Genomic DNA, 12,593 nt, shown 5'->3' with positions numbered 1-12,593 from the left:
TGCATAATTACAGCCACTTTTAACCATCCCATAGTGAGATTTCCCCTCAACGTGTTTCGGTGTCTGTAGCTTTAAATGCTAATGAGAGGGAGAGAGGCGGGACAAGGAGGAGATCGGCCAATAGTTGAGTTGAGTGGGCATTCATGGAAATTACGTAATCAACACCTTTACTAAACACAATGTTTGGCGCAGACAGGAAGTTGTAAACAGAAGTTAACATTTCCCCTTATGACGAAATGAGGTCCATGACCGGGGGGCAGTGTATGGGGACGGTGCTTTGCTCAGTGGCACCTCTGGGTTTCGGGATTCGTACCGCCAACCTTCAGATTACCTGTCCGCTTCCTTTACCGCTAGGCCACCACTGCCCTCTATTGTTAAATAATGTTAATATTCAATGATCTCACAAAGTGAAAACTTTATGATGGGGACCTTTAAGGGACATTTTAGTTTATACACACAACATATAGGCAGACAAAAAAGGAAGTGAGAACTATGGGAATGTAAAGAGATACACTTCAATTTATCACTTTTGTGTGAGTCAAGAGGCGGGATCTGAGCTCTCCGTATTATCAGATCCGTGTGCTAATGGAGTTCATTCAGTGAGTTCGGGAACTTGCCAGAACATTTTTCTCACAGAGTCAACATTATGCTGGAGAAAGGACAGTGTATTTCCCAATTCGTGGTCTTTTATCAAGAGAACGTCCTGAAGTGGCCTGCTGAAGTGGGCTCTGGGTGGTCCATTAGCGTCTTAGTTCTTTTGTGCCTGAAATGTACAAGTTGCCACCATGAGGCCCTGAGATTTCTTTCTGGGTCCCTTCAGTCTAAATATGCTTTCATTTGTTACATATTATATAATAATATTACCCATCTGGACAGGCCTTCACTTCTGACAACAAAGACTTTCCAACGTTTCTGCCTGACTGTGTATGCATATGTACCATTTGGTGTATGACATGTGCGTGGCACCAGCAAAAAGTATCAGAATCAGAAAACTATTAATCCCGAAGGAAATTGCTTTAAACTCATATTCATGGTAAACACAAACTGGTAAATTTAAACTGATATTCCCGTAACCGTTTGCCTGGTCAATCAGCATTGTGGGTATTGAAGCCAGTTTAGCACTATAAAAGGCCAACATTGTGTTTTTGATCGACCTTATTGTAACTAATGGGAAATACGAGTGACAGGAAATATTAACTATGTCCTCCATTTTGACTGGTGCCAGTTGTATTTAATTCAGAGTTGCATTGTTGCCATCATTGTCCTTTGAGGGTACTTCAGGTAGCATAAGTTGGGATAAGGGCACTGGCAGAAATTCTTAGTGTAATGTCAGTCTCTTTGTTTTTACAGCCTCTTTATTTTAAATGTGTGCCTGCTGATTAATTCTGTGTCCCAGAATTAAGAAAAGGATTCAGCAATAGGTCCTGGAATGGAATGGTGGTGTGTGGTGACAGAAAGACACAATTTTTCATGTCTTATTTATGTTCCTTGGTGGAAAATGTCAGTGCGTGCACTGTGCATTTTCAAAGGAGACTTAGGCCTGTCATTAAGGGCAGTGGGGAGGGTGTTGAGGGGCATTGATTGTCTACATAATTGCCCGTTCTTTCCTTTTGAGTGTGCTTTCAAATGTTAATGCTTACTCACAGTCTTTGTGAAATGAAAACTACAATCAAAGAATCTTCTTTTCCCCCCCTTTTGACTTTTTGACCTCTCTAGAAGGAGACAAAAAACAAGGGAAGCAGTAAGGAAGGTCAACTCTTCTGCAGAAGTGACCTTTGTCATGTTGAAAGGCTATTAAAGGTTAGCATGCATGAGCTCTCTGATAGGGCTGATAGAGGAGCTCATCAGGGTGACAATCGGAGACCTTTATCTGCACTACAGATGTGTCGCCACATCGTTTGACTTATTGAACCTCGATGCGCCATGTCAGCTTCATCGATACAGACCTAATAGAAATGCACAGATGGTTTTCAGTGTCATGGACACAGCAACAGAAAATTAGCAACAATTCCTTGTTGCCCAAAGGCCTGATGTCCTGAATATAAGACAACATCCTTCATTAAAGGTTAGCATGCATTAAAGGTTAGCATGCATTGCTAACCTTTAATGGGCAGTGGTGGCCTAGCGGTTTAGGAAGCGGCCCCGTAATCAGAAGGTTGCCGGTTCGAATCCCTATCTGTCAAGGTGCCACTGAGGTGCCACTGAGCACAGCACCGTCCCCACACACTGCTCCCTGGTCTGTCATGGCTGCCCACTGCTCACTCAGGGTGATGGGTTAAATGCAGAGGACACATTTCACTGTGTGCACCGTGTGCTGTGCTCCTGTGTATCACATGTGACAATCACTTCACTTTACTTTAGCATTAAAAGAATGAACAGACTTGCAACAAAGAATATTGTGGTCAGCAGAGAACCTGCAGCTGGGCCTATGCTCAACACAAATTTCCTGCGTTTATTGTTTGAGATAATGGCTGTGCTTGTCTGTAATTGCTGCCCATTCCTCGATGTTGCCGTGCTCCTCGAAAGGCCCGGCATGTGGCCCAGCCGACCATGCCGGAGTTCTAATGAGGGAGATCTAACAGGCGGCGGAGGCCGTGGGTAAAGCAGGGTCTTCCACTCCCCTTTCTGTGAGATCGCTGGCCCATTGGCCATGCCACACCTCAGTAGGCTTTTAATGAATTTAGACAGAGCCTAACTGTTCATTAAGGGTTCAGAGGTGCAGCAGGGACCACTTATCTTTTTTGAAAGATTGAAGCTTTGACAAAAATTCTATAATGGAAGGATTTGCCCTGTGAAGCATTTAACGAGCCACAATGATAAGTGACAAGCATCTCCTTCCAAACTGAATAATACCTGCTGCATAGATGGAAATTTTTTAATATTTAAATATTTAAATATTTGTGTGCCTTTGCTGAGATGTTTGTTGAATCAGTCTTTTCTGAAATTCACAGTCAGTCATTATTCATTAGATACTGTTCATTGATACTATTTATTGTAGACGTTTACAGTGAAACACTGCTCATAATGCAACAGAAAATTTGACAAACGATAATGGCATTGTTTATATAAAGTACAATCCCACCGTAAATTACAGCCTGCCAGCTGCTCATCAATCACCTTCCATGATGCAATGGGGGGCCTGATGGCTTAATAATCTTTTATTCATCATAAAAACAATATGATAGCATATGGTGTCTCATAATTTCTTTCATTTTTCACCTTTTTCATGCTCTGTAGAAGAGCGGAGAGAATAGTGAAGGTGACAGGCAGTCGGATCAAATGGCGCAGCCATGCTGGTTAACGTTAACGTTTCGGATGACATAGACAGCTTTTGGCCAGCGGGAGCGATGTACATTAAGTGGCTTCCAACCGGGAAGTGTGAATAATGATGCTTATGATCCAGAGGCAGCTTAATGTGTTTGCAAGCATGCACTTGTTTCATATCCAGTTTCACAAAGAGATGAATGGATGGTTTTCTATTGTTCCCAGTTCTTTACAAATGAACTCTTTTCTGTATACATACATGCACAGCATATACTTCCAATTTTTTTTCTTCACCCAGTTTCATGCACCATTTCCTGATAAGCACTTCCAAAACCATGACAACCAGGAAATGGTTGGATGTGTTTTCAACGTGGTACTCACATTCGTATCACTGACTACTTCATGGCCATTGCAGTATTAAGAAACATGTTTTTGGTGTATTTGTATTGTAAATTGGGCATAGTTAGAGCATAGTAAGTGTCCAATATGAGTGGATCAGGATTCAATTCACTGTGTCTTGTATCCTATATAACTATGTATGTGACTCATTTGTTGGTTTCTCTGGATTTAGAAAAAATAACTAATGTCAGTGGACCTTTAAGCTTGGTATTTAAGAGTGGAGATTTCTTGGCCCAAATGTCCAGGATTCCACTATAATCCAAGAATATTGGCATTTTTTATGGTGGTTGTGTGATTTATGAAGGCCTGCAGCCTTTTTGTCTGGTCTATTTGCTGTCTGATCTTCCCTTATTGATCGATGTTTGAGGGATTTTGGCATTGAGTCACAATTAAGTTATAATTGTGTATAATTAAGTTAACATTTGACACTTTTCTTTGCTATTATCATAACTGACTAACATCACATAAGGTGATGCAGGATCTCAGTAGGATCTCAGTCAGTGTGTCTGGAGGTTAGGGTAACTTGGTCTGTTTACACCTCTTCCTTCAACTTTTCCTTTATATTTCAGGAAAATAGCATCAGGCCAGACTTCTCCATAGCAACGTCATGTCATTTCTTCCTGCCGTTGTCTGTATCTGTAATTAGATTTACAAAATCCCATTACACCTGCGGCCCCAATGGAGTGATTAGCGTTCTGGAAGCAAAGCTGTACCAGTGAGCACTGTGGGAATTTAACTGTTTTACAATGGTGAAAAACACTGCTTAGCCATTGTCCATCAGTACTCACAGTTAGAACTTTAGAACTGCCACACAGAGGGGGTATAATCTTTTCCCAGCCCGTGTACACAGGTTCAGGAGGTTTTGGTGATAAGATATATCAGATGAACATTCCCAACAACAGTACTCAGAAAGAGATAATTAGATAACTGTCTGTCTGTCCCACCGCCTCCAAAAGCACTGATCAGCTGTCTGTGGGCAGGCATAACCTGTAGCAGGGGTCAAAACCAGGACAGCGGGTACAGTGAACAATTGTAAACAGAATTCAAGCCATGAGTTAATTATAACAAGTCATAGTTAGTTAGACAAAATGTTTAAATACAGGCCAGCAGGTCCTAAGCCATTTATACTTTATCTGATTCCACTACAATCAGTTTAAATTTCCTTGTATATGTTACATATTTTGCAAAGGAGATGCGTGTCATACCCCATACCTTACTGGGGCAGCGGGTAAGAAAACGGATCTGTAATCGGAAGGTTGCTGGTTCGAATCCCAAAGCACCAAGGTGCCACTGAACAAGGTACCATCCCCACACACTGCTTTCACAGCTGCCCACTGCTCACTAAGGTGAGGGTTAAATGCAGAGAACACATTTCGTTGAGTCACTGTGTTTTGTGCTGCAGTGTTTCACAAAAACAGTCACTTCACTTTCACTTTGTTGTTCAGACGGTGCCGCTTCTGGGCCCAATTATAGAGTATTCACAGAGCCTCTATGCAGTTTAACATATAGGGTTAGGGTAGTCTAGGCTTGACGATAAATCCAATTATCTGGGTGGTTCAGACCAACTGTTTGATGTGGTGCTATTTTAGTGGGACAGGTTTGTATGTAGTTTACACATCTTATGAACACAATATCTCAAGAACACCTTGAATGTGTGTCCCAAATTTGGAGGAATTAATTCTCTTTGACTTTTGGGTGAACTGGCTTTTGATGGCCAACGGTCAAGGTCACTATATATAGGAATGGCTATCTTTTAAAAATAGTTATTTCATGACTGAGTCAAAAAACAATAGTTCAATCACAGCATATCAACTGAACTTAACTGTGTACAGTATGAACTGTACAATTCCCCTTTTAGCTGTCAGCCAATTTTGATGAACCAGAAGTCCCAGGTTCAAACCCCACAAACCCTGTTAGTTACTGTATTTCCTCCAAATGTCAGAACCATGACGATCTAAAAACCCTCCAAAGCAATATTCCAACTGACCTACATGTAAATCTTGTTTGATGTTTGATTGTTCAATTATTGGTGTTGTAGTTAAAAAGGGAATCACACATATTAGTTTAAAATGCTAAGCTGCCTTTGGGATTGTAATTTCTTTATTCAATTTTCTCTATCTGATATATATTTTTATTTTTTACTTAGTGCTAATGGTGAGAAGGTGTCAGGGATGAGACCTTGTCCATCTCTCTCTGTGTGTATATGTGTGTGTGTGGGTGCTGTCAGATGCAGATTAAAGGAGTCATTACGTTCCTCAAGGATAATTGCTGTGTCGTTTCTGGCAGAAGGCTTTGTTGCAAAGTGCACCATTTACCTGAGAGAAGGACCACATCATTAGCCGGTGCTTGTTAGAAGAGGAAAGGGCTGTCAGTGCATAGGGATCAGCCCCACGTACTGCATTCATCTTTACTCATTTGGTGTGGGTAATTAGCTGGTGCCCAGTGAAAGGCGGGCGAGGCAGTCTGTCGTAGAGGACGGCGGAAAGGTTGGAGGCCTTTAACACCAGACCCCATTAGAGCACTTCAGCACAAGACACAGCAACATTCTGACCCACAGCAGTCCTGCAGACGAGAACTTGACATGGCGGTGGATAGAGGTGCTTACAAGATAAGCAAGTGTGGGACAAGTGTCCCACATGCACCCCTTTAGCTTTGATCAGTGTGTGTTCGTGGGTTTTTTAATACCTTTGGGAGGATCACCAAGGAAGGAAAACTGAAAAAAGTTTTATCCTCAAAAAAAATACATATACATCAGATTTACATAAAACTATGTACTGTAACACTGTGAAAATTAATTTTGTGGTATTAGTTATGAAATTAGCTTTTGATGAATTAACAAATATTGTTTGATTGATTGGATTGCATGTGATGTATTCTTGTTCTTAGAGAACATAGCGCCCACGTTGTCTGGAGCGTAAAGCGTAAAGTCATTATTTTAAGTGAAAAATAGCATCCATGCATGGAGAGGCGACCCCTACAGTGTGTATGGAATGCATGGAAATGTATGGAATGCATGAGAATCAATGGACCACATGAAGAGTCTGCATGCATTGTGTGTATTAATACCCCAGTTTAATCCTTCACCACTAGTTTAGGCTTAGCAATGTCTTGCAGCATCGACAGTTTATAATACACATGTTCCATATCTTACTCCTTGTTCCCCACAAAGATATATAATTGTATGTGTGTGTCTCACCCCCCATGTTTTGTCTTTTTTTATCTATAGCTGGCTGCCCAGACTCCCTCATTAAGGAGGTGCATCATTTTCGTGTCCTTGGTGAAGAGCAGGTGGGTTGTTTGCACTGAATTTCCATAATTCTGTATTAATGAGCCTCAGCGAAATCCTGTTGACATCTCACAGACACCTTATAGTTTTAGCTATTTACATTAAAAGCTGGATTACAGTTAAATTATACATGTCTAGACTCTGTTCTATATATTGTACTCTCTCTCACTACAGTATGAACGTTATCAGCGGTACGCAGCAGAGGAGTGCGTGTTACAGATGGGCGGTGTGTTGTGTCCCGCTCCGGGGTGCGGTGCTGGTCTGCTGCCCGAGGACGACCTGAGGAAGGTCCAGTGTGAGTTGGGAGACGGTCTGGGGTGCGGGGTAAGTTTAGAGTAGATCTCAGACCATTTGTTTTTTTCCAAAACTCAACAGCTAGAGCATCCCCAAAACACCAGCAAGTCAAATCACCAACTACAGAATGTTTATCTCGTGTCCCTATCGTCCTGCTGTAGATTGTGACACATCTGACACCATTGTGAGATCTGATGTGATTGCAGACCACGCCATTCAAAAGAATCACAGAATTTAGAAAGAAACTGGCAAAACATGAAGCCCTCATTTAATCTTGTTTTCCTCAATTTATGACGAATTTATGACTAAATATCTTTGTCAACAAACCTTTTTGATGTGACGAAGACAAGACACAATGTAAATGCAGATCATGGAATGATAACTATAACAAAATATATAATTTAATATTGTTGACTAATAAAAACTAGATAAAATAGGGTTTACAAAATCAGAACTATACTAAAATGTCTGTTAAATTGAAAGTTTATTAGACTAAAATGAATATGGGCATGACTAAGACTAATAAAGACTAAAATGACATCTTGACTCAAAGAACAGACTAAAACTAAAACTTTGTTTAATGTGAAACCGGGAAAAAGAAAATGGTGGCTTGCGAAAGCCACTTCTTGCTTCAGGAATCTGATAGACATTTTCTACAAGTTAATACTTTAATACTTTAATGACATGAAGTTAATCAACGATATAGGATCTGACTCTAGTGCTGATTATAGGAGTGAATTGTGCTTTACCTCATGCAGCAGTCATCTCCTTGTCCTTTTGGGGGAGAAGCAGACCTGATCCAACTGAATGACAATCTGATGAGTGTCTGATTGCTTGAATGGGGCGTGCTGGTGGTTGAACAGAACCGCCTGGGGAATCATGAAGCCTCTGTGTTACTAGGACGATTTTGCTGAAATGCAGAAGATTAGCAGCGTTTTTTTCCCCCACTTCAATTACCGATGGGACGTGGTTTTGTGAATACTGGGTCTGATTCATCTAATCAGAAGCTCCTCGGGATGCTCATGAAGTGTGTTGTGGAGACCGAGACTCTGCAATTCTTTCTAACAGGCTATGGACGTGATGCAGTGGCAGCTTTAGGACATCTACAGCGACGATGTTTACCTTCGCATTCAGACAGGAAAAGTCCTCAACACATAAAGCGTTAAAGGTTGACCTGTGGCCTTTCTCTACTCTCGCTTCCATGGGTGGCCTCACCCAAGACCCTGCCTGACTGTAGCTGAATGCAATCACAGCGCGATTAAGTTGTAATTATGACACAGTCTGCACGATGTTCCATAATTAATCCGTCGATTAGAGATTAGGGTGCAGTTCAGCAGCCATTAGGACTGACTGATTGCATGTTTGCAAACCTCAACATCATCATTACAATGTGGATGACAGGGATGCATTAAGAAATGAGAGAACGACACGAAACACAAAAACACAGTTGGAGTTAAGGACAAAGCGCTTGGGGAAGACAATTCCATTGACGACAGGGTTGAGAGGAATCGTCCCGTGTTCACCATCCTGCATTAGTCCCCCAACTTTATCAGGCCCATTAGCGCAGCATTACGCCGTTCTAATATCTGAGTACAAATTCAACATTTCTGTGTGTTTTGGGGTGAAGTTTGTTTTGCTTATGACGCTCAAAATAATCAAAAACGAAATGTATTTTGGTCCGTTTTATTTTGATTTATGTGCCTAGTGAAAAAATGGTATGTGTGTGAAGACCTCGAAGATACAACCATGTCCTCCTTCCTTTTTACCAGCAGTAAATAACTGTTTATCTGCCTTACCCAGAACATCCACCCATACCTTCACCACACTGCAGCCTTCAAATACACACAGAGACACATATTGAAAGATAGGGCAGGCTGCTACTAGCTGGTTAGCATGCCCGCTTCAGTATCTCAAGATCTCAGCAACACAGTGCATCTGGGATGATTTCATCCATACATTTCACAAATTGGAATTACATGAATTGATAAATCAAGAAAGAGCCTCTTGGTAGTTTGGTAGTGTTTTCGGGGGAGGAGATGAGGAGAAACTACACTATTTGATGGTGTGTACTTTCCTTTTCATTCCGGTGGCTGTCCATGGCCACCATGTAGTTCACGCAGGCTAAATGACATTCATATCCACATCTGTAAGAATTTCCTTAAGCGCTACACATACACAGTCATTCCGTTAACCCAAAAACTAACCTAGCAACAAACTCTATCTATAATTTCTTCTCCTGGGAACATGGGGGCTTTGGGTACTCCCACTTTGCTCAGTCAATCAGTACTTCCCTCCTCCCTCCGCATCCCATCCTTTCATGTACTCTCCTGCTCTTTTTTTTCTTCACTCGAATGTGGGGTGTGTGCAGGTGGTAGTTCAGTGAAGGTGTGGTCACTTTTCACAGTGATCTAGCCAAGGTCAGCAATACTTTTATCTGGTTCTGGGTCTCAGCCAGAGGTGAGCGAGAAAGAGAGTTATATTGAGAATGAAGAGGCCACATTTACAGGAGTGTTTTGTGTGGTTCAGGACCATGTCTTATTTGCAAAAGATCATTGGTTATTCAGAACAGCCAATTTGAAAAGATTCTTGGAATGCTATAATGCACGTTGGCCTTTTTCTGTAGTTGGAATAGCCCATTAGTATAATCATTAATTACCATGAAAAGTCGTTCAGACACATCAGAGGCTGATGTATTGGTACCGATATTCAGATCGGTTTGACTGTGATACTTTCCAAGGGCGGTCTGTTTACAATGAGCAAAAATATGCATAATAATATATCCCCAACTGAAGAACTGTGCCATGATTTACATAAATAGCTAAGCTAGGACAATTTTGTCAAACCTTAAACTAAAATTGTCTGTTGCTTGTGCAATTTGAAAAACATATATATTTTTTTCAAATGCCGTTCTCATCCAAGGCCCTAATGGTGAAGTGATTGTCTTTGTGATACACTGAAGCATAGAACACAGCGAAATGTGTCATCTGCATTTAACCCATCACCTTAGTGAGCATTGGGCAGCCATGAAAGGCGCTCAGGCAATATACACACATTGGATTAGTGTTCATCTAGAGAATCCTCATTTTTATCCGCAGCTTGGTCCGAAGCCAGGTTAATACTGTAAGCATGTGACTTTACTGCCACCCCAGAATCTGTATTCTGAAGTGGAGTTGCTGTTGCTGAAAGCATCCTAAAAAACCCCAAAAGCAGGGAGACTAGGAAAAGATAAAGATATTATGAGCTAAATAAAAATTTATTAGCTAAAATATTTGTATGGTTAGTTTTATGATGCTAGTTATAAAATATATGTTGTATGTATTGTGCTGAAATTGATATAAAAAAAAAAAATTATGTTGCCTTTCCTTGGTGCAACTCCTGCAACCTGCATGGACATCGTGCGTTTGTGCGAGAGTGTTCAGTGTCTGTTGATGATGGGTAGAGACAGGCTGCCACCCAGTGTCCCTTAGAACACACTGCACGATTGCTCTACAATCTTCTCAGATGGCTGAAATGGTTTGACACTTTTATCATTAAGGACACTTCATTTTTGTTCAGTTTGTGGTCATTTTCACTAAGCACCTTTGGGACTTGAAATTCACAAAAAGCCCAACATACATTCAGAAAAACCAGATCAACAAAAAAGCAGTAAAACATTCAACACTGACGTTCCTACATCACGTGACCTTGTTGACCTTGGCTCTGAAATTGTGTGTATGTGTGCTTCCTAGTTTGTGTTCTGCCGTGACTGTAAGGAGGAGTTCCATCATGGGGAATGTCGGGCGGTGGCTTCGCCAGCATCAGGAACCGAGCGTCAGGTAAACGGACTGGTTGATTTCTATCAGGCTAAGAGGACAGATGGACAATATCTGGACAATAAACTAATGAAACTATTTTGATACTGCTGATGTCTTAACGATTTATGAATATTTGGGGCAGTAACGTAGATGATGGTGTGTGATTCGTAGTGCAACTTTTTAAAATAGTTAAAATAAAGAGTTACGCTGAAACCTGTGAAGTAATTTTCCAAATAGTCAAATATAACAATTTACTGATAATTGTTTATAGAAATTGTTCACTTGTTTAACCCCTCTCTTTTAGTCACATTTAAATGTTTCATATGATTAGAACACAAGCAAAACACCAAATGTGAAGAATTTTGAAGGGAGAAAAGAATCCAAACCTACATGGCCCTGTGTGACAAAGTGATTGCTCCCCCATTAAAACATAACTTAGCAGTGGTTCATTATACCTGAGCTTACTATATATAGCCATACACAATCAAGAAATCACTTAAATAAGCCCTGCCTTCAAAAGGTCAAAAAATTCTCAAAGCTAAGCACAATGCCAAAATTCAGAAACAAATGAGAAAGAAAGTAATCAAGATCTATCAGTCCGGAAAAGGTTTATAAAGCCATTTCTAAAGCTTTGGGACTCCAACGAACCACAGTGAGTGCTATTATCCACAAATGGTGAAAACATGGGACTGTAGAGTCACAAAAACTCCTCAACAACATCCAGAGAACTTCAGGACTCACTTACCTCAGTTAAGATCACTGTTCATGACTGCACTATAACAAAGAGACGGACCAAGATGAAAATCACTGCTGAGCAAAAAGAACATTAAGACTCTCTCAATTTTGCCAGAAAACATCTTGATGGGAAAATAGTCTGTGTGTCCCATTTCTGCCATAAAAGTAACACTACATTTCAGAAAAAGAACATCATACCAAAAAATATGTTGGTGGTGGTGTGATGGTCTGGGGCTGTTTTGCTGCTTGTTGTAATATATGGAACCATGAATTCTGCTCTCTACCAAAAATCCTGAGGCCATCTGTGACTTGAAGCTGAAACGAACTTGGGTTCTGCAGCAGTCCACCAACCAGTTATTAGCTTTAGGAGGCAATCACTTTCTCACACAGGGCCATGTAGGATTAGGATTTTTTCCTTAATATAGCATGTAATCTGAAATTCAACCCCAGCAAAACTGAACTGCTATTGCTCCCCTCAACAAGACCTTAAAATCTCCCTGGACAATTCTCCAATCTCTCTTTTGATTTGCTTGTTTAGAAAATGTTATAAGAGCTTTTACAGGCAATATATTCAATATTTAATTATAAAATAAAATAAAAAAACGGTTGGGTTCTGAGCGGTTATGCAAATGGGGTTCTAGTGAACCAAATGAGCATTTCAATGATTGAAATTTAAAGCACTCCTGTAAGTCGCTATGGATATGACCGACTGTGAAATGCTGTAAATGTAAATGTAAAGTAGGAAATCAGAGAGGGGCAAACACGTTTCCACACAACTGTATGCGCAAAATCTGCTCTTTGTGCTATAAAGAATTATATTG

At 40.7% G+C, this 12,593-nt stretch overlaps 1 protein-coding gene across 1 annotated transcript in view; it reads left to right on the top strand.

Moving 5' to 3' along the window:
• The window catches only part of prkn (parkin RBR E3 ubiquitin protein ligase), a 72,986-nt gene that overhangs the window by 58,994 nt on the left and 1,399 nt on the right, over nucleotides 1-12,593 (top strand). Inside the window, exons 8-10 of the mRNA XM_028990201.1 lie at nucleotides 6,890-6,951; nucleotides 7,124-7,273; nucleotides 10,972-11,058. Coding sequence (XP_028846034.1) covers nucleotides 6,890-6,951; nucleotides 7,124-7,273; nucleotides 10,972-11,058 — 299 coding nt within the window. The remainder of the gene's footprint in view (nucleotides 1-6,889; nucleotides 6,952-7,123; nucleotides 7,274-10,971; nucleotides 11,059-12,593) is intronic.

This window comes from Denticeps clupeoides, chromosome 8 (assembly GCF_900700375.1).
Source record: "Denticeps clupeoides chromosome 8, fDenClu1.1, whole genome shotgun sequence".
Taxonomy (NCBI): domain Eukaryota; kingdom Metazoa; phylum Chordata; class Actinopteri; order Clupeiformes; family Denticipitidae; genus Denticeps; species Denticeps clupeoides.
This window is presented reverse-complemented; position numbering and strand designations above follow the sequence as displayed.